This window comes from Hippopotamus amphibius, chromosome 3, assembly GCF_030028045.1.
Source record: "Hippopotamus amphibius kiboko isolate mHipAmp2 chromosome 3, mHipAmp2.hap2, whole genome shotgun sequence".
Taxonomy (NCBI): Eukaryota; Metazoa; Chordata; class Mammalia; order Artiodactyla; family Hippopotamidae; genus Hippopotamus; species Hippopotamus amphibius.
Genome location: NC_080188.1, coordinates 119452165 through 119474444, shown reverse-complemented (window position 1 = coordinate 119474444; position 22280 = coordinate 119452165). Strand labels below are relative to the sequence as shown.

The 22280-nt window shown below is 43.0% G+C and overlaps 2 protein-coding genes across 2 annotated transcripts; one reads left to right on the top strand and one right to left on the bottom strand.

Annotated features, from left to right (window-relative positions):
* Window positions 1–416: 416 nt before the first annotated feature.
* Window positions 417–3859, top strand: LOC130850217 (zinc finger MYM-type protein 1-like). The gene is given in 5 exon segments (XM_057729615.1): window positions 417–976; window positions 979–1394; window positions 1446–2320; window positions 2322–2801; window positions 2803–3859. Coding segments are annotated over 5 exon segments (3369 nt in total). The 5' UTR covers window positions 417–435.
* Window positions 3860–9531: 5672 nt separating this feature from the next.
* Window positions 9532–16905, bottom strand: LOC130848753 (pregnancy-associated glycoprotein 2-like). Its single transcript, XM_057727157.1, has 8 exons — window positions 16780–16905; window positions 15715–15832; window positions 15502–15620; window positions 14041–14234; window positions 13007–13123; window positions 11351–11492; window positions 11166–11264; window positions 9532–9684 (listed from the first exon to the last, which is right to left on the bottom strand). Exons 1-8 carry the CDS (start codon window positions 16903–16905, stop codon window positions 9532–9534), a joined length of 1068 nt encoding a protein of 355 aa, XP_057583140.1.
* Window positions 16906–22280: the final 5375 nt, after the last annotated feature.

Genomic DNA, 22280 nt, shown 5'->3' with positions numbered 1-22280 from the left:
CTGTGGAGAGAGATGCATTTCATGTCCTTCTGCTTTGCTGCCACCATTTCTTCCCCTTTCTCTTTTCTTTATTCTTCTCTATGTCAGTTATTCACACTGTTTATCTTTCAGGTCACATATTCATTCTTCTCTGTCAATTATTCTGTTCTGCATTCCTTCTACAGTATTTTTAATTTCAGTTATTGTATTATTCATCACTGTTTGTTCTTTGGTTTTTCCAGCTCCATGTTGTGCATTTCTTTCATTTGCTCTATCTGTGCCTCCATACTATTTCTGAGACCTTGGATCATCTTTACTATCAATATTCTGAATCCTTGCTTTTTCAGAAACCTTGTGCAGCGAGCGTCCCTGAGAAAAATTAGAATCTGGAAACAGTTCTCCAAGAAAAAACCCATTAGTTTGGAACAAGAGGATTTCTTTGCATCAGATAATAAGATGAAAGAATCACCAACAGATGGTGAATGTGACAAGGCAGTGGCACTACAACTGAAGAGGCTAGATGAAATTAAGGCAGAACCCGACAATACTCAGGAGTATTGTCAAGCCCAACAGCCCAAAACTCAGGAGAATGACCTGAAAATAAACATTACATTTTCAGACAGTGCTTCTCAGGTGACTACAGGCATTCCACTTTCTCTAGCGTCACCTGGCATGAATAAGATGCTTCCTTCACTTTCAACCACAGCTATTTAGGTTTCCTGTTCTGGCTGTAAAAAAATTCTTCAAAAGGGGCAAACTGCTTATCAGAGGAAAGGGTCTACTCAGCTTTTCTGCTCCACACCGTGCATCACTGAATACATTTCATCTCTCAATGCATCAGCTTTTCCAAAGAGAACTTGTTCAAACTGCTCAAAAGACATTTTAAATGTAAAGGATGTGATCAGTATCCAGCTGGAAGATACTACCACTAGCAAAACTTTCTGCAGCCAATCTTGTCTTTCATTATATGAAGAAAAAAGAAAACCATGTGTTACATACGTACTAATAACATTTCAACCAAGTGCAGCATGTGTCAGAAGACTACTGTTATTCAGTATGAAGTAAAATACCAGAACGTGAAACATAGTCTTTGCAGTAATGCCTGTTTTTCAAAATTTCACTCTGCTAACAACTTCATCATGAACTGTTGTGAGAACTGTGGAGCTTACTGTTCCACTAGCTCTAGTCTGTTCCATATACTTCAAATGGAAGGACAGTCTCATTACTTTAATATTTCAAAGAGTATTACAGCATATAAGCAGAAACTAGCCAAAACACTTACATCTGTTATTTGCAAATCATTGAAGCCCTCAGATGAAATGATTGAGACTACCAATGACTTGGGGAAGACAGAGCTTTTCTGCTCTATTAATTGTTTCTCTGCTTACAGTAAAGCTAAGATGGACTCTTCTACAGTAAATGTTTCCATGGTACATGATGCTTCAACAGATCTCCTTTCTCCAAAGAAAGATACAACTCCAGTTATAAGCAACATAGTGTCATTGGCAGATACTCATGATGCCCTGCCCACCATGAACTCTGATGTATTACAAGGTACAGTTTCTTCAGTAACAGCTAATGTCGTTGAGGATATTTCACCCAGTGAATCAAGTAATAGTGTTGCTAATAGTAATGTGGAACAGCCAAGCCTTTCACCATCTTCATCAGTACTCGGTCAACATACAGTTGGCTCCAGTACAGAAGTTCAAAAAGATCACGTGTCAAACCAAGATGCTACAAACAGTATGAAATCCATGAAAAAAAGTGATGGACTGTGTCACCCAAAATTTACATCTAAAGTACAAAAAGTTAAGGGTAAATCACGGAATATTAAAAAATCTTGGTGTTCAAATTTTCAGCAATTAGAAAACAGTATTAAAAAGGATATGGTATTCTGTTATTCATGCCAGTTTTTCTGCCAAAAAAAATTTAGCTGTGGAGGAGAGTCATTTGCAGCCTAAGGAATTTCCAATTGGAAAAAAACTCTGGAAAAATTCAGAAAGCATGAAAAAAGTGAAATGCATTTGAAGTCATTGCAATTTTGGAGGGAATACCAGTTTTGTGGTGAAGCCATTAATGACAGTTTATCTAATCATTCAAAACAGATTGAGGGAAATAAAAAGTACCTAAAGCTTATAATTGAAAATATTTTATTTCTTGGAAAGCAATGTTTACTCTTAGGAGGAAATGACCAGTCTGTTTCATCTGTGAATAAAGCCAATTTTTTAGAATTGTTAGAAATCCGAGCAAAAGATAAAGGAGAAGAAATATTTCAACTTATGAATTCACAAGTTGACTTCTATAATAGTACACAAATTCAAAATGATATTATTGAAATAATAGACTGAGATGTTGCAAGATATTGTAAATGAGATCAGTGTTTCCTCAGCTTTTTCAATAATATGTGATGAGACAACTGATAGTGCCACTAAAGGACAATTCTCAATTTGTGTAAGATACCCACAGAAAACATCAAAGGCTATATTAATTAAAGAAAGATTTTTGGGTTTCATAGATGCTGAAGAGATCACTGGGACCAACTTACACAAGAGTATCAAAACTTACCTGCAGCAAATTGGAGTTGATTTGAATAAAATATGAGGCCAGGCTTATGATAGCACCAGTAATTGGAGGGAAAAATTTAATAAAATTGCAGTAGAATTCAAGAAGGAAGAACCAAGAGCTTTATACCTGCCTTGTTACACACATTTTTTGGATTCAGCAGTGATTAGGTTTTGTAAAGAAGTAAAGGAGCTCTGAAGTGCTCTAAATACTCTGAGTTCTTTGTTCAACACTATTCTTGGGGAGCTGTCTGTAAATTTCCAACATTTATAAGCTAAGTCAAAACAAAACATGCAAGAAACATACATCACAATCATGTTGGACAGTCCATCATACGTTACTGTCTGTAACTGAGAACCTTCCAGATGTTATTGAAACACTGGAAGTTCTATCAAGCCATTCTTCAAACACAGGTTTAGCTGATGAATTGAGTGATTTGTTGGCATTGGTTTCCAAATTTGAATTTATCTTTTGTTTGAAATTTCTTTATCGAGTACTAAGCACTACAGGAATTCTTTCCAAAGAGCTTCAAAGTGAAACCATAGACATTTTTTCTTTATCTTCAAAAATAGAAGCAATTTTGGAATGTTTATCATCTGAAAGAAATGATATTTATTTCAAAACTATCTGGGATGGAGCAGAGGAAATATGTCAAAACATAACCTGTAAAGGTTTTGAAGTTGTAAGACCTTCATTTCAGAAAAGAAGAAAAATTCAGAAAACAATAGACCCTAGCAGTTCAGACAGTATATTTTTTCCCACCTCAACAGAAGAACAATATAAAATTAATATTTATTACCAAGGCTTGGATACTATATTACAAAATTTAAAATTGTGTTTTTCAGAGTTTGATTATTGTAAAATGAAGCAAATTTCAGAACTGTTACTTAAATGGAATGAACCGTTAAATGAAGCAACAGCCAAAGATGTCCAAGAATTTTATAAACTTGATGCAGACATCATTCCAGAACTTAGATTTTATCAGCAATATGCAAAGCTTAACTTTGTCCTAGATTATGATTGTATCAACTTTAGCAATCTTGACCACTTGTTTATTCAGCATGGTCTTCACAATAATATTCCTTGCATATCAAAGCTGTTATATATTGCTTTGTCTTGGCCAGTTACTTCAAGTGTGGAAAACTTGTTTTCTACACTGTCTCGTCTTAAAACATATTTATGTCATACCAGGGGACAAGAAAAGCTTAGTGGCTTAGCCCTAATGGCTGTTGAGCAGGAATTGGTAGATAAATTGATGGAACCTGAAGGACTCAGTGGAATTGTGGAAAAGTTTATCTTTCAGGTGAAAGAAATATAATACTTGCTAATTTGAATTTACCTGAAAGAATTTTGTATTTCTGTTGGACATCAGTTTTTATTTCAAATTTTTGTCTTTAAGAAAAAAAAATTTCATCGGAACATGTAACATTCACTTGGTTCAAAATTCATGACACAGAATGATACACAGTGAAAAGTCTCCTTCCCTTTTTTATTAGCCAGTTCCACCTCTCAGAAGTATCATTTGTTTTTTAAATATCCTTCTGGAGATACTTAATCATAAATGTACTGTGCAATGCACAGTGTTCTTCAGCTTGCCTTTTTCACTTAACATATTTTTGAGATTGTCCCATGTCAGTACATAGAGTTTCTTGATTCCTTTTTTTAATACTGCATAAGATTTAATTGTATGGATGTACCATAATATATTGGAGCAGTCCCTACGGACAAACATTTTCTTTCTAATCTCTTACTATTGCAAATAATGCTGCATTTAAAAACCTTGTACATAGGTCATATTGCATATTAGTGAGTTGCTGTAAGATAAAATTTAAAACTGGAATTATTAGATTTGCACATTTTTATTTTTCATAGATATTGGTAAATTGCTTTCTATAAGGATTGTATCATTTTATAGTTCCACCAGCAATGTCTGAGAGTGCCTATTTCCTCAAATCTTTATAAAGTATTAAACATTTAAAAAAATATTCTGAATCCTTTTTCGAGTAGACTGCCTATCTCTTCTTTGTTTGGTCTTGTGGGTTTTTACTTTGTTTCTTCATCTGCTGCATCTTTCTCTGTTTTCTCATCTTGTTTAACTTACTGTGTTTGGGGTCTTCTATCCTCAGGCTGCAGGGTAGTAATTCTTCTTAACTTTGTTTGCTGTCCCCAGTGGGGAGGTGGGTCCAATGGCTTGTGTAGGCTTCCTCATAAAGGGGACTGCTGCCTGTGTTCTAATGTGTGTAGCTGGATCTAATCCTTGTGATGTGCAAGGCCACATCTGTTGGTGTGCTTTGGTGTTTCTGTGAGCTTAGTATGACTATAGGCAGTCTGCCTACTAAAGGGTGGGGTTATGTTCCTGTCTTTCTAGTTGCTTAGGTTGAGGTATCCAGCACTGGAGCTCTTTGGCCTTTGGGTGGAGTTGGACTTTAGTGTTGACAGTGAGGTCTCTGGGAGAGCTCTTGCTGATTACTTTTCCATGGGATCATGAGATCTCTGGTAGTCCAACATCCTTGACTCAGCTCTCCTGCTTTGGAAATCCAGGTCCAACCCCGGGTGGGCACCAAAACCCTGGAAGCTGCTCAGCACAGTGAAAAAGGAGGAAAAAGAAGAGAAAAGAAAAAAAAAAAATAAGAGGAAAGGAAAAGAACAGACAAAACCCCAAGACATGTGGCAATAGCAAAAGTAAGCAATCAAAATCACACAAAGTGATGTACACAATTGCACTCACAAGAAGAGAAGAAAAAAGAAGAGAGAAAAAAAATAAAGGAAAAAAAGAAAAACAAAGAAGAGAGTAATCAAACCAATAAACAAACCCACATTCAAATATATATACTAAAGATTAAACTAATGAGTACATAAAGTGAGGAATAAGGCAAACAAAAAAGGAAGTCCTCCAATACTTCTAGGTAGGTCTCTGCACCTGCTGTGGGGAATGTGGAGAGCTCATATTGTGATCAGGTCTTTGTCTTCTGTGTATTTGTTCCCACAGTCCACAGTTGCACCCTAAGTCTACAGTCTCTGTTGCAGAAACACTCACCTATACAGGTAATCCATAGATGCAGGGTTTATCATGCAGATTGTGGGTATTAATTCTGCTCCTCCTGTGGCCATTTCCCTTTCTCTTCTTTGGTCCTACAGTCCCCAGGGATCAGGTTTGGTTTTGGTCCAGTCTCTGCATGTAGGCTGCTCTCAGGAGTTGGTTCCCTGCCCAAGCAAGAAGGGGCGAAAGAGGGTGATCGGGGCTCACTTGCAAATTCAGGCTGGGGGGAAGGAGGGATATGGCAGTCTAATTTAAATTTGTGGGAAAACTAGCAGCAGCAGAGGTCAGCATGAGCCTGAGGTGTGCTATGTGTTCTCTGAGGGAAGGTGGTCCTGGACATAGGACGCTTGGCAGTGGTGGCTGTTCCTGCTGCCAGGGGGATGTGGCCAATGACCTGCCTTACATGCAGGACCCTTGGTGGCTGCAGCAGCAGCTTCTGTGTTCCAATTTATCTGCCATTGCTCATGGTGGTGCTCGCATAGGTACTAAGCTGAAGCCTGTGAGCTTGTGGAGCAGCAAGCTCTTCTTGAGCACCCTGAAACAAAGGTCTCCTGCCTCTCCGTCAGACTCAGATTTTCCCCAGATTCCCTTCAAACTAGCTGTGACACACTAGTTCCCCAGGTTGTTATCATGCAGTTGGCCCCAGTTCTCTCCTTGGTGTCTGCCCTCTGAAGCCCAAGCCTCAGCGCCCAGCCCTCACCCACCACTGTGGGTGAGCCGATTAGTGTATCAGGCTGGGGAGTGCTGCTTGGTACAGATCCTCCATGAAGAAATCTTTCTGCTCTGCCCTCCATGCACCTGTTGTTGCTCTCTCCTCTGGAGGCTCTGAAGCTACCCCTGGCTGTCCCCACTAGTGTGGGGGCTTTCTGGTGTGTGGAAGCTTTTCCCCCTGCATAGCTCACTCCCTGAGAGGCATGTCTCCCCTAGATTCCTTTGCCTCTTTTTCCCCCTATTTTCTCTTTCACTATCCTGTTCTGTGGAGATTTTCTTGTCTTTTGGGAAGTCTGAGGTCCCCTGCCAGCATTCAGAAGGTGTTCTGTAGACGTTTTTCCATATGTAGATGTATTCTTGATGTATTTTCTGGGAGCTGACAATTTTAAGGCAGTTGGTTGTATGGTGGCCTATCTATGCTGTGGACACTTTATGTTTAATGGGTCCTTGGCTATCCCAGATTTTCCCTTTGTTAGAGACTCTGATGACTATATACTTGCTTACTTAAGTTTTTGGGTGTTTCTGATTATCTTTTGAGCATAAACCTTAGAAGTAAAATTGCTGGGACAAAGAACTTACACATTTTAAGAACAAATCACCTCCAAAAAGATTGTAACAATTTAGAAGTGTTCATGATCTATGTTTTTCCTGTTTTTGTCTAACTCTTCTATCACCATTGGCTATAAATCTCTCTGGTATGCAATTCATAAAGGATAAAAGTGGAAGGTGTGGGAAAATTGTTGCTTTGAAGATCAGACTTTGGGACTACCTTAGTGGTCCAGTAGTTAAGACTCCTCACTTTCAATGCAGGGGATGCAAGTTTGATCCTGGGTTGAGGAACTAAATATTCACATACTGTGTGGTATGTACAAAAGAAAAAGAAAAAGGTTGATGAAGATTAGAATTTATCCTCATATTGGTAGCACTGGCTACAAATACAGAGGCTAAAGAACAGTGAGCTCATTAACAGAGACAGCTGTAGCCTCGGTCTTAGGTTCATCTAGGGAAGCAAAGCCTGACTTCTTCTGGTTTATGTTATGGCAGTAAGCCATGCTGACACCATATATCTCCCAACAGAGAGGCAGCAGTCTGTTCTAGTGGAGCATCTACCAATTCATCCATTCATTTATTCAACATATATTTATTGAGTGTTTACTATGTGCCTATCACCAGTACTGGGGCCAGAAATGTGGAGAAGACTTCCTTCACCTGTAAAATGAGGGTCATGCCCTGCAAGAGCTCATGGGTAGACAGAGAAATGGCATATGTAATTAACCAGAGCCATTATTCTTACTCTTATTGGTGGTTTCTCACCAACAGAGAGATATTGTTTAAGGATCCATTAAGACAATTTGGAAAATGAGTTTGAGAAACTGTTCAGTTGAGTATACATTAATCCCAGATCATGATATTTACAGTTAAAAAAAAATACCAGTTCCACTCTCATCTTTCCCCCTTTATAAGGTCTGCAACCAATCTTTTTCACTCCGCTCAAGCCAATCATAACCCAGTGACTTTCCAAAGGGATCAGTCACATGTAAACATGGACATATGGCAGACCTGCATGCACATGGTAACTGCAGGGCTTACAGATGTGTTTCTGGGAGGGTACCCCCCCCTCACCATAACCCATCCTTTCCCTGGCTCCCTGAAGCAGAAGCCCCTCACTCCTCTGGCCTCCTACTGACACCTCTTTTTTTGTTTTGTTTTTTCTCCATCTGGCCAATCCCTTTGTGGGCTCTTGCTTTATATCTCTCTCCCTCTGTACCAGTGGTGGGTTCCTAACCTGGCCCTCTCTCCTGGTTTCCACCACAGCAGCTGGCTCACAGCAGGTGCTCAGTAAATTTGTCCTTAATGAAAAGATGAGGACAAAAGGGAGATGTCTCTTTCACTGATGATCATATTACCTAAGTATAGGCCCAAACTGTGCATTGCATCAGGGTGTGTTTTCCACCTTATTTATTCTTTCCTGATCCTTCTTTCATCTGGATCTTCCTCCACAAATGACTCTTGGTGTCCCCAGACTGAGTGGCTGCCTAGGGTATCCAGGTGGGAAGAAGTGATTCTTCCAGTCTAAATGTGTCAAACCATGGCAGCTTGAGCCAAATTGTTTGTAGCTCTGTCCCTAGAGGATGCTCAGTAAGCGTGAAGGCTTTTTGCACCCTGGGCCCCCCTTTACATGAGTGGCATCCTTCCCAACAGCATTGGAAGGGAAGGGAAGGGGAAACCTGAGCCCTGGAGTGGTGGGGCTGGCTCAGGGATTCATAGGGCCTGTCACTTGGGAAGTGGAGCTGGAAAGGACACTGCAGGTGTGGGTGGCAGATGTCTGATGATTGGGGTGTGGGGACCAAGGGGGGCCATCTCAGGTTGAACTGCCTCCCCCAGAACCCCCCTGGAGGAGAAGGTCACTGCCAAATGTCCACTGAGATGGGAAGAATAAAATTTATTTTTATTACCCCTTACCATCCCTCTGAATGTGGAGATAGCAGAGTTGGTGGGGTCATCACTGACTCTTCCATGGGCTAGAACACCCCATTGGCACTTCCTTTGGGGCTACTTCTTTCCAGCTCCAGTCCCATGGTGCTGGAGGAAAGCATCAAGCACTTTGCCAAGGGCCTCGTGACCAAGCAAAGCCAATCATTGTACCCCATACCCCCACCATGATGGTGATGGTTGATCTGGGACTGGCCACATGATTGAGGTGGATTAACCAGAGCCATCCCAGATACACTGAGGTTTTCTGAGATTCTCTCCTTATGGGTTAGACTCCTTAGGGTTATATGTGTAGAAGCATGAGGGAAGAAAACTGTCAAGATAAGAGAATCAAGGATGAGATAAGAGCAAGTGTGAGGGGGAGAAAGAGTAAGCTGATGGCTTCTGATTTCTTGGGTCTAGTCATGGAAATGTGTGGATCTGCTCTAGTTCCTATGTCCCAGGTCCCCTGTATACTTCCAATAAGTCTCCCCTTTTGTTTAAAGCCAGTTGGAGTTGGGCTCCTCTTATTAGTGGTTTACATGAGGTTTTAGATCCTGCCCAGTTATAATGTACCTCCACGAACCAAAAAGAGGTACCCATTTACATTAGCACCATTAGGAATGGAATCCTTTATTTTTTACTGAGAATAGGGCTTTGCAGAGAACCAAACATAGTCCACCACCGTCTCTGGTTGGGAGTGCCCTACATGTGACTGAATGTGTGCTTGGAGTGGGCCTGATTGTTTCCTGAAGCAGGGCCAGCATTTACACTGCAGGAGCCAGGCCAATTCTGTTGTTTCCCCGATCATAAACAGAGAAATACTCCCTCAGGAAGACATCACCCAGGATCCAGATCTCTGACCGTTTCCAGTCCTCTGTGCCTCCTTTAAACAAGCTGAGACAGGTCTCCAGAGGGCTCTGGCAGAGAGAGAAATACACTGCAGTCAGCAGGACCTCTTACCTGCCACCCTCTTCAGTATCCAGAGCTGGCAGCTTCTCAGTTTTATTTCCCTCCTTTAGTAAGAACCAAGTGCCTCTCAGCAGCTGCGGAAGTGGGGGGCCCATCCAAGAACGAGGCATGCCAAGACATGTGGTTGCCTCGGGGAGGAGGGGATGGGAGGGAAGGATTGGGAGTTTGGGATTAGCAGATGCAACCTATTATATAGAAGATGGATAAACAACAAGGTCCTCCTGTAAAGCACAGGGAATTAGATTCAATATCCCATGTTAAACCATAACAGAAAAGAATAGGAAAAATTATATATATGCATAACTGAGTCACTTTGGTATAAGTGGAAATTAACACAACATGGTAAATCAACTATACTTCAATACAAAAAAAAAAAAAAAGAAAAAAAGGACAAGAATGGCCCATACTGCCCCTATTTTTTCATTCTGACTCATGCTCACTGTTTTCTCTGTGGAGAATCCTTTACTTCTCCCTATTCCACATAACCTGTTCTTTAAAAATGTGCTCAGCCCCCTAGAAAGACTTCTTTTACCCACGTTCACATTCTCTGACCACTCCAGGCTTTGTTGTGCAACTTACCCTGATGCTCCCCTTGTCTATAGCCTTCATCACCCCTAATCTGGCCGCAGCACCTCTTGGCACATCCCCCGCGGGTTCTATTTGCGTCCAGTCCACTTTAGATTTGCCTCAACCCAAGCAAGCCTCCTCATGCCTCCATGAGGCTGGGAATTTCAAATTACTGATATTCCCTGTCTTCCTCAAAGCCTTCTTTGAGCCAATCAGCCTCCTCTGAGCAAGTCCCAAAGGGATCGGACTTTAAGCCTAAACCCTGTGCCAGGGCTGTGCAGTCACTCTAAACCCTTTACTTATGTGAGCATCCAACCTCCCTGCAGAGAGGTCTGGTAGCCCAGCTCACAGAGGGGGAACTGGAGCTTAGATGGGACATTGCAGCTGAGGAGTAGGAGAACCATTTAGTAGACCATCCAACCAGGACAGTTTTGAGATGAGAAGGGAGAATGTTAATCTTTATGGTTGAACAACACACTGAGACTGTCCTCAGCTGACCCTACTGGTCACTTGACCTATTTCAGGACTTGCTAGAGCTGAATTTCTGTATTCATCCATCAAAGGGCTCTGGTGTAACTGAAGCTCTTTGAGGGCAGAGGTCCTTAGTATTCCCCTCTCCTTGTGCCTCACACCATGCCAGCACAGGGTGATGTCTCCATTTACTCCAGGAGGATGGGTTTCCCAAACTGTCCTTTACTCTCAAGTGGTTGGTTTTTGGGGAAGCACTGGCCCAGCCCCAAGGGCTCAGCAGCATCTGAATTGGTTCAGCCTGGTCTGCAGAGGGCCCCTTCCTCCCAGCACCAGCTCAAGGGTTCCTACCAATCCCAGATTTGAGAACCAGCCCCCAGGGTTGGCCCCTCACCTGCCAGATGTAGGCTTCAGCAGGCACTGGGTAGTCCTTGCCATTGATGGTGAAGATGATAGTAGGTAGTTTCCTGATGTTGCTACATGGAACCACATACTGTTAGAGAAAGAGGAGAGATGTTGGCCCAGCTGATCCCTGGTGTGTGGAGAGCCCCAGAGTGACCCTGTGGCATGCCCCTTCACCTCTTGATGGGAAGGCGTGGCGCTGAGCAGCTTGTGGATGGTGGTGACCTGTCTAGTTGGGCCAATCAGGAACGTGATGCCAGTATTCATAATGGCTTGGCAGCCACGGAAACAACCAACAACCTCCCCATCCATGGTGATTCTGAGAGACAATGGAACAAAGTGGGCAGCGGGATCACTGAAGTCTTCCCCTCATGACTTCCCCCGTTCCTGACTGTCTCCAGAACAGTCATTTAGCTCATGCCCTGACTGTTTTCTTTGCTCTGGTCATGTAAGACTTTTTTACTTCCTTTGAGTTCTTGAATGCACCAGCACCTCTTGTGCCTCAGGGCCTTGGCATGTGCTGGTTGACCTTCCTTGAAAATCCCCATTCCCTTTGTCTAGCTAATTTCTCCTCATCTTGCATGTTCCAGCTTAAATGCCAATTTTTCAGGGAAGTCTCCCCCACAGACTAGATCAAGCTCCTGTCTTTTTTTACTCTCTCTAGATACCTCCTCACTTGTAGCAAGTACTAAAGTGGTAATTCTTTATGTGTGTGCCTCATTTAATGTATGTCTGCTTCACTAGGTGTAAGGATAATTTGTATCCTCAGTGTCTCCCTCAAGTGCCCAGCACATAGTGGATGTACAATGTATCTTTGTTGATTGAATGAATGAGTAAGTGAGTGAGCAAGTGAAGAAATGCATGAGAAATAACCAGAGACCTGTGTCTGATGTCTGAACAATAAGGGATCAACCCAACAGTGAAGACAGACGTTCTCTGGGGAAGCAGATACCAGAGTGTTGAGGAGGGAAAAACAGGCTGTCTTTGGAAAGGTTGTTTCCCAGCACAACCCCCTCACTCGGCTCTGGCACTAAGAACCTGACTAGGCGACGTCCGAGCTAGCCCAGCGGGCCTCCAAAGGACACATAAACTTCTGTGTGAGGGTGCCACATGGAATCCCACCAGTTATTGCCCCTTGTTCTCAGGCCCCTCCTGGATCCCAGCTTCCTGATTCTCTCTGTCACAGCCCCTGCCCCACTGTGTGCCTGGGATGTGGGGGCACATGGCAGTGGGTAGGGGGAGTGTTTCTTTGTATGAGTTGGCTTTCAGTATCAAGAATGCAGTCAACCTCTCTCCACTGCTGGTAAGCTTCTCCCTAAGGAGACCAGTTTCCCCAGTTTGTCCAGGAGTTTCCCTGTTTTTAAAAGAAGCAGCGTTTTGCAATATAAACTCCCTCGGTTCTGGGTAGCCCTGGATAGTTGATTGTCTTATCACAACCCTGTTCAGACTGGTGAAATTCCCCATGATCCTCTATTCACCACCCTCTAGGGTCCTCAAACCCTGCCATCTGCCTCACAGTGCAGATGTGAGGCATCTTCTCTCTAGGATGCACAAACCTCTCAGGGTCCTTTTGAAGGACCTAGGCGGGAGGCCTGTGGTGATTACAAGACCATGGGTGTTTGTGTTTGTGTGTTTGTGTGTGTATCTGTGTTCCCATGCATGTTTATATGTGTGTCAATGTGTGTATTTATGTGTGTCTCTGTGTGTGTTTGTGGGTGAAGCATATGTTTCTGTATGACTGTGTGTCTATGCATGCATGTGTGTGTGTCTGCATGTGTCTGTGTGTACCTATGGGAGCATTACTTGGGGTGGCCCTCAGAGGAAGAGGCTTACCGGTTCATGGTTATCTGCCACAAGTGGGTTCGGGACACTGGTATCCACTTGAGCTGTCCTTTGTGGTAGCTGTGGTCCACCCCACCAAACATCACCATGCTGCCATTCTCCTTCCTACTGAAGAGAGAAGGAAGAGGGAGGGCTCCTTGTCAGAGAATAATGCCACTCACTGTCTGATGGCTGTTCTAATCCATCTACATGGCACTACTATGGTCTCCACTTTATAAATGTGGAAATTGAGACACGGAGGGATTCATTACCAACCAAACTTGGTCACTGACTAATGAGTGTCACAGAAGAGTTTCCAAGCTGGACAGCCTGGCCTGACTCTGACCATCATCTTTCTGCAGGGGCCCTTGTCCCCACCAGCAACCAGAGTGCTCAGAGATTCCCCAAGAGGACACAGTCCTTGAAGGGTCTGGCTTCCCCATTGTGTAGCCTGTCATTTTTCAGAAAAGCTGAGGCCCAAGGGCCCTAAGGACATGGGTTCAGGCTCACCCAGGGTTGGCTTCATGGGCCAGTGACCTGTGCCATCCGCGGGGCCCCATGTTCAGCAGGGCCCCACACCTCTGCTATCCCTGTCTTGAAATTCCTAATACTTTCTGAACAAGAGGGCCCAGATTTTCATTTTTCACTGGCTCCTGCCAATTGTGTAGTTGATCCTAGGCTACAAGTAAAAAGTTAGTGACAAAGTAAGCATTCCCGCTGTCCCTCTACTTCTTTCCATTTCAAATCCATCAGCAAATCCTGTTGCCTTTTCCTCTAATCTGTATCATGACACATTTCATTGCTCTCCCTTTTCCCTCCATCCCCCTGGACCAAGATCCTGCCTTGAACCTCTGAGCATGGTTGCGTTCCAATAGAACATTATTTACAGAAACAATTGGGGGACCAGATGTTGCCCTGGGGCCATAGTTATGCTGGTGTAAACAGTCTCTCAGGAAACTTTTGTATCAGGTTGTCTGTAATTTTTGATGCAACTTAAAGCATCTTGCAGCTGATTTAGAGAGAAGGCTTGTCCAGCTCAGACTTACTTGCTCAAGTAAAAAGCAAAGACAGGCTGAGAAATGATGCCTCGTGTCTTCAAGTTGTCGAAGACGGGGGTGGTCCGTTTGTGGGCAAGGCTGGGGTAGCCCAAGCCCAGGATGCCATCGTAGGTTACATGATTCAACCCGAGTAGTTTCTTGGTCAGGCCAAATGCCTGGCCCAGGATGACAAAGTTCCCGATCTGTGGGAGAGGAGAGCATTCCCAAATAAAGCTTTTGGAAATGGGGCTGGGACTGGGCTGGGGTGGAGGTGCCATTAGCATGTAAAAGAAGACCTGGGGCCTGGCTGTGCCCTGGCTTGACCTCATGTGGTTAGACTAAGGTGGGACAGGAATTCAGGTTCCATGTGTGCAGGGCTGAGGATTTTAACCAATACTCGCTTCTCCTGCACACACCATCTGAAGAGAGTCACATTGGCCTCATGTCTTCTGTACAGGTGGGGAAACTGAGACTCAGGACAGGACCAAATGGGTCCCACTTGAGTCCAAAGTGACTAAAGAGCAGGGTAATCTTGTCTTTGGCATCACTATGATCAGATGACAGAAATGGACTGAATTCATTGCAATGTATTTTGGATTCTGCATCTGCCCAGGAAGACAGAAGCCCATTGTAGAATGTTGCTGTTAGAGTTCTTATGAAAATTCTACCTGGCAGACATGCTTTTGGGGATGGGTGTGCCTTTGAGAGAGAAAGAGAGAGCCAGAGAGAGAGAGGGAGAGATCCAGAGAGAGAGAGAAAGGGAGAGAGATAGAGAGAGAGACAGAGAGACAGAGAGAGAGTGTACTCAGGCCCTTTGTGGGAGGCAGGACATAGATTTTATTGGACACTCAAAGGCCCTCTAGAGTGAGAACCCATTTGTTGGTTCCCTCCCATGTCTGTTGCCCCCTGCTTTCCCTGCCCACATGCCTGAAGGCTGTTCCCAGTGGCACAAGATCAGTTTTATCCTCTCCCCAAATCCCCCACACCTGCATGAATACTGAGTGGCCAGCCAAGCTCCACCACTTACCAGATGCATGACCTTGTCAAGGCCCTGGCTCTCTGAACCTCACTTCCCTCCTCTGTATAACGGAGCTAATCATAGTACTTGCTGTGTGAGGTGGTTGAGGAATTAAACATGTTATTACCATGAAAGTGTCCGGCACAGTCTGAGAACAGAAAAGTGGGTGCTTTTTTCCTCTCTCTCCCCGCTCCCAGCAGAATGAACCCTGAGCTGCTCATGGGCAAAGGAGGTGCAAATCCACACACCAAACCACTCCCTGTGTTAGCTGTTTTGAAAGTTTGAGTGTCAGCAGGGGCGCTGTCTCCCCAGGGAAATGTGGTGCTGGGCATACTGGGGCCAGCCACTAGGGGACTTTGGGAAGATGGGCCCTCCCAGTTGCTCCTGCATCTACTTTATAATCAGCAATCACTCCCAGGCCAGCCCTGACTCAGCTTCGCTTTTCCAGTTACCCGAACAGTGTCATAGCCAAGAAATCCAACCATCCTCCCAGAGTGGTAGTTGAAGTCCAGCTTCAGGGCGGAGGACCGGTAGGTGGTAGAAGAGTGAGGGTCAAAGCGCTTTTGTGTACCTGCAAACACAAGTGATGGGTGTCCCTCAGGTGATAAAGATGGAGAAGGGGGTGGGATGGGACTACGAGATGGACAAGGTAGGCGAGTACTCACGGCAGGAGGAACTAGAGCAGTAGATTGAGGACACCCATATGTCAGATGAGCCGGTGTCAAAAACGACCCTGAACTCCTGAGGGGGTGTTCCAATGGTGATGTTGCCAATGTAGGACAGCTACAGAGGCCAGAGAGGGGTGTTTAGGGCAGGCCTGGCTGCCCTGGCCATCCTCAATTCCTGGACTTCTGCCCTCCTTGATGTGTCTCATGTCTCCAGAAACCACTTTGCAACTGTTCCACCTCTGCTCAGACCAGTGCCTTCATTTGATTTTATTTTTATGTGTGATCTTATTTCCCTGACCACTGATTGGACCTAACTCAGTGAAGTATTAGCTCAAGTCTTAACCACTGAACCTCCAGGGAAGTCCCAGTGCCTTCACTTGAGAAGTTTTCCAGTTGCCCCATCAAATCCCAGCCTTCTTATGTCCTTCTCTATGTGGACCTCCAAGGTAACCCCAGGCCACTGCCTCTAAACTCAGACTATGTTATATCAATATGACACAGTTGGCCCTTTTATTGTACATGTATTTACTCTTTGCTTATCACTCAGCCTGGCCTATACACCCTTGAAGAAGAGATGGGACCTTTTTTGAAATCAATAACAATAGCCATACTGTTAGATTTTTATGGTGTCACTGGCCATAGGGCTCACTAAATTTTTCTGGTGTCCTTCATGGATCTACAGAGGCTGAGCTTCCTCTGCCTGGGGTTTCAAACTTGATGTGAAGTTGGCTTTATCTTTTGATCAGACACAGCTCACCTTTCATCTGTAAATTCATGGCTCACTTAGTTCAGAAAGAAAAATCTCCCTCAATCTAATGACATATCTTGGCACAAAATGAATGTTTACTTGACACTTGGTCATTGCTGGGCACAGTCACCACAGACCAAGGGTTGAGGATGACAGGGTCTTCTCCTCTGGGAATGGGGTCCCTTTTCCCCAGTATTTCTGCTTTCTGCAGTAGATCCAGCCCCAAAATCCAGCCTGGCACCTCCAGTTGAACCCCAGTGCTAGGTCAGAGCACCAGGGGGTGGTGTGGAGCTCCATCCTCCCAACACACTCACATCCAGGTGGTTCCTCAGGAGTTGAAGAGAAATATTTGGGCCATCACTGGCATTCTGGGGCCTGTCATCAGTGTTCTCCTCCAGGAAATATGTCAGCAGTTTTTTCTCCCCGATGGTTTGTCGCATGGTCTTGATCTTTGTTAGAGGGATTCTTTCACCAACCATTGGGAAAGGAAACACAGAAGAGGCAGCAATAAGCTGTCCATGTTATTGTATGACTGTCATACCTTGCATTGTAAAGGCACTGTATATTTTCCCAGCATTTTTATGATTGTCATGATATTATCAGGACGTCATGCAAAGACCAGGACAAAGTCCTCTGTTTGAATACCAATTCCCTTGTGTAATCTTGGGTAAATCATATGACCATTTAGAATCTCAGTTTCTCTATTGTGTAAACAGGTGGAATATAATAAACTCCACCTCCCATATAGAATGCTGTGAGTATTAATTGAGACGATGGGTATAAGTACCTGATATGTAGGAAGTCTTGAAAATGACAGCCCTTACCATTGCTATTGTCATCCCGCTGTATCTTTTTCAAAGAAGCTCTGGGAAGCACTTAGACGGGGAATCATTATCTTCTTTTTACAGAGGAGAAATTTGAAATGTATGGAGTTTGTGACGTAGCTGTTGTCACTATGTTCATTACAGGTAAAACAGCCTAGAAATAGCCTTCTGGATCTTTCTTCAGGGTTCAAGAAGAAAGGGATGAGAAAGGAAGCCAGGAAATGTGGTATAAATTAGGAAAATAAGAGTCTAGAGAAGCAAGGAAGAGTCAAAATAGGAAGGAAAAATCTCAGAGCGTTCTGCATGCACAGAGACAGTCAAAGAGATGGAGAGATAAAAGAGAGAGTGATACACAAATGAAGACACAGACACATTCATACAGAAGTGGAGAGAGAGCAGAGAAAAGACCTAGAAGCAAATACAGAAGAAATACAGTTCCATAGGACCACACTTACTGTTGCAGAGGTTTTGTACCGAACAATTCCAAGGAATGCCTTTTCACATAGGTGACTGGCACCCCCAGAGTTATGCAAGCCTGCAGGTCAACCCCAAGAACCTCGGGCCCCACAGTGCCCGTGGCATGGTACTCATCAATACGTGTGAGTTGAAGTTTAAGAATGTCAGAGGATGAGTATATTCCCTTCTAATGCTGATCAATGGAAGAATAAGAGGACAAGAAAAACCCCAGAAAGAGAGATGTTGACACTTACAGTCCCCATACTTACATGACTAAGCACTCTGAGAGGGCCACCAACCCAAAGATCCCAAGCCATTTCATGTTTCTTTCCTGGTTGCAATTACTCAGGAAAGAGCATGCAGTGGTGGCCAAGGGCTCCTAGTTATATATGCTCTGACCTGCCCTAATTGTCCCCTTTAGGCCACTAATGGATCTGAAAAGAGATATGAACTTTTTGATAAAATCTTTAACTCCATCAGTGTCCATGGAGTGTAGGCTTGGAAAATTCACAAATACACATATTTCTACCATAATCTCTTCTTTGGGGCTTGCATGAAAAACCAAACTGAACCACATGGACTAACTAAGAGTGGGGAGACTGTTGCCGAATTGAAGACAAAACACTGCTAGTAACATGATAAAAGTAAATGCTAAGGCCATGTTCGACATTCATGATCTCATTTGGTCTACCTAGCAACTCCATGAGATGTACATTGTTGTCCTCTGTTAGAAAGGATATTGCTAGTAGGAAAATAGGTCAAATGGTAAAGTGAAGACTTGAGGGGCAACCCAATGAAATATGAGTGAGTCGATTTAGGTAGTGGGCTAGATGACACAGATCAAGGGCTTTTATGATGCCAATCTGCATCAAAAATCTAGACTAGAGTAGTATTACAATTGCAGATTTGCACTATTAGAAGAAATGTGATGCATGCATCCTCAAGACAATTTTTATCATCCAACAAACATATACAGAGGACCCTGTGTGCTGGGGTCTAGGTTAGATGCTAGGAAGTCAAAGTTGAGTAAGACACAGGTGGCTCTTATCTCCAAGGAACTAGAAGCCTCTGGCAGTTCTCACAATCTCATAGCCAATGAGGCAAGATAAATGAATGGAAGTTCTGGAGGACAACATTGACGTGGGACTGGCAGCACATGCCTTACCAGTGGGGACAGCCTGCCCGCAGCTCCAACCAGCATCTGCCATTCTGGAAAGCAGCCTGGTTGTCCACTTTTTCAAGAGAAGTTAGAAGTCTGGATCTTTATGTACAATCTCCTGATTTTAATGTTAGCAACTTTTTTTTTTTTCCTTCAGAAAACATTGTGATAGCCAAACCTGAAACAACTGTGTGCTGGATTCAGCCAGCAGGCTATGAGGGTTCTGGTCTAGAGGTGGGAGTAGAGACAGAACAGAGAGGGGGTTCAATTCATATTGATTGAAGTAGTAAGAGATGGAATGCATCTTAACCATGTAAATTTGCCTCCCTTTCATAAAGAATAATCATGAGAGTCCTGTACAACAACAAATTTCATAATGTTCACTTGCTAAGCATCTGATTTAATGCCCCATTATGTTCCATGCCTTCAAACTTTTTTCTACCAAACCAAACATAGAAAGCAATAATTTTTAAGAGTCTTATCTCTGAAAGAAGACAAAAATGACCCACAGAGCTCCTGCTCAGCCTGAGGTGAAGAGGCTACCTCTTAAACTATTATTCCAGACAAAGGACAGACAATGAAGTTTTATAGCTCCTTCCAGGATTCCCAGGGCCTGCGAGTTCCTGGGTGAGATCTATCCAGGTCTGTCCCATGGGTAGAACAATGGGAGTCTGGCCTGGTGACCAGGTGGGTAATAGATGAGGTGCTGTATCTTCTTACAAATTTTTACACGTTGTTAAAATTCAATTTTGGTGGTTCAATCCCTATAGAGGGTATTTGACAGCATCTATCAAATTACACACACAAATACAATTTAGCTCAAGCTATTCTACTTCTAGGGATTTATACCAAAGATACACTGGCAAAATTCAAAAAGACATAGGTATAAGGTATTCACTGCAACATTGTTTGTAAAAGCAAAAGATTAGAAACATACCTGAAGTGACCATCCATGGTGGAGTATTGAATAAAGTATTGGGCACCCGAACAATTGGGCATAATGGGGATGGAGGCAGGTGTGAAATGGGTGAGATATTCAGGGTATGTTGATTAGTTTTTAAAAAAGAAGGACCAGAAAGGTGTTTATATTCTGTTGCTTTTCCATACATATATATGTGTATTTTCAATGAAAAAGAGTGGAAGAATAAATCAAAAGCTAATAAAAATTATAATTTAAAAATGAAAAGCAGGGACAGAAGTGAGATTTTTCTTGTTTTATAGTTTGACTTTACAACTATGTAAATGTATAACAAAATCAAAAAATAAACACCTGTCAAAATTGATAACTAAGTCAAATGAATCTCATTCTATCAAATTGTGACATAGCCACACCAAACAAAAATATTACTTAAGCAACTTAAAATTCAGAATTTTGACTCTACATTCAGAGTGTGATATCTTCTAAGGACAGAGAGAACCAAACAAACAAAAATACCCTCCATCACAAACAAAACTAAAACAAAAAGGCTGAGAAATCTGAAACTATATCCAATACCTTATTATTGGTGGTGTTGCTACTGTTAGTTTCAAAGTATAGTATTTATGTGCATATAAGTTAAAGCAACTAATTAATAAACCCTCATGTTGTTATGAAGCTAGACTTTCAGAGGAAGAGAGAAAAGAGATTCAAGTACACAACCGAAAAGCTTAAGTATAATCCTGTGGTCTTAAAACTTGAATTAGAAGTATAAGGTTTTACCAATGAATTATTTTCATTAAAAAAAAAAAATCTGGGGCTTCCCTGGTGGCACAGTGGTTAAGAATCTGCCTGCCAATGCAGGAGACACAAGTTCAAGTCCTTGTCTGGAAAGATCCAATATGCTGCAGAACAACTAAGCCTGTGCAACAGATCTACTGAGCCTATGCTTTAGAGCCTGTGAGTCACAACTAATGAAGCCATGTGACACAGATACTGAAGCCCACATGTCTAAAGCCCATGCTCCACAACAAGACAAGCCACCTCAATGAGAAACCTGTGCAACCCAACAAAAGAGAATCCCCTACTCGCTGCAAGTAAGGAAAGTCTATATGCAGCAAAGAAGATCCAATGCAACCAAAATAAATAAATAAATAAATAAATAAGTAAAGGAAACTAAATCGTTAAATGAGTTAAAAAAAAATCTTTACTTCTTGACTCTGACCACTGAGAAGCCTGGAAGCAAAGCAATCTTGATAACAGTGACTATCCTGAGGCCTAGTTTGTGGCCTCCAAATACCATTTCCCACCAGAGGATCCAGAGATTCTTGAAGAGATGGTTGATTTTAAGGCTGGGCCAAGAAATGTACAAGGTAACCCTGCAAATCTTGAAGGACCAGAAAGTTGAGGGCCTTCAAAGATCACTGGGAGCTGGACAAAAACTTTGGGAATCCATATGTAGAGGCCAAAAGTGGGACACATTTGAAACAGGAGGGAAGGAGGCAGGGTACAAGCTTTGAGAGAATGTATAGCCAGAGGACATGGCACAAACTGGGAAAACCAAATGAGTCCAAGATGGCAGACAAGTTGACTTCCACTAGACTTTGATCCTCAGAAACACAAGCATAAGGATCAAAAATTGGGTATTGGCCAACTTCCTGGAAATCTCAACCCCTTTCTGAAATAGATGGAATACACTTTCCACTGATTAGCTTATGGAAGTACCCACCCCTATAAAAATTGACAACCCCATACACTGGTGCATTTCTCACCTTCTGAGATGGTCCACAATCTGTCTGTGGAGTGTATTTCTGCCTAAATAAATTCTCTCCTTACCTGTCAGTTTATCCCTCACTGAATTCTTTCTGTGATGAGACATCAAGAAGCTGAGCTTCCTTAAGTCCTGAAACTAGGTGTGTGATCTAAGTTGGAAGACTGGGTTTTGGCCAGGTTTGAGTCTCAGCAGCATGGGTTCAAGTAACAATCAGGGTTTTGGCTGGGTTTGTGTCCTGGCCTCATTGGTCCAAGTTCCACTCTGAAGTGCTTGGTTTCAGCTGGCCACCGTGAAGTGACAGTGATAAGGTAAGAAAATGTGGAAGGTTGAATCTTGGTGCTAAAGAGGCCCATGGTACTCCATGATGCATGTATACTGGGGAGGATGCTCTGCTGATGTCTGCTCATTTTTGACTGGTGGGTCAACTCTCTATGCTTGTACACATTTGACAGCAGGTCAAGGACAAAATTGTTAATCTCTATACTCTGCTCCTTGACTCTGAAGCTTTTCTCCTACGTTCTTATTCATTTCTCCTTCCTTTCTTTTTTCCTTCCTTCCTTCCTTCCTTTCTTTTTCTTTCTTTCTTCCTTCCTTTCTTCCTTTCTTTCTTTCTTCCTTCCTTCCTTCCTTCCTTCCTTCCTTCCTTCCTTCCTTCCTTCCTTCCTTCCTTCCTTTCTTTCTTTCTT

What these genes read in the sequence shown, in the direction of transcription:
- LOC130848753 (XM_057727157.1), bottom strand. Translation starts at nt 16,905, where the DNA reads ATGCGACAAACCATCGGGGAGAAAAAACTGCTGACATATTTCCTGGAG. An exon ending in TTGGCTATGACACTGTTCGG is followed by an intron (nt 14,235 to 15,501) that starts GTAACTGGAAAA and finishes CCTCTCCCACAG; the next exon opens with ATCGGGAACTTTGTCATCCT. An exon ending in TGGCAGATAACCATGAACCG is followed by an intron (nt 11,493 to 13,006) that starts GTAAGCCTCTTC and finishes ATTGTCTCTCAG; the next exon opens with AATCACCATGGATGGGGAGG.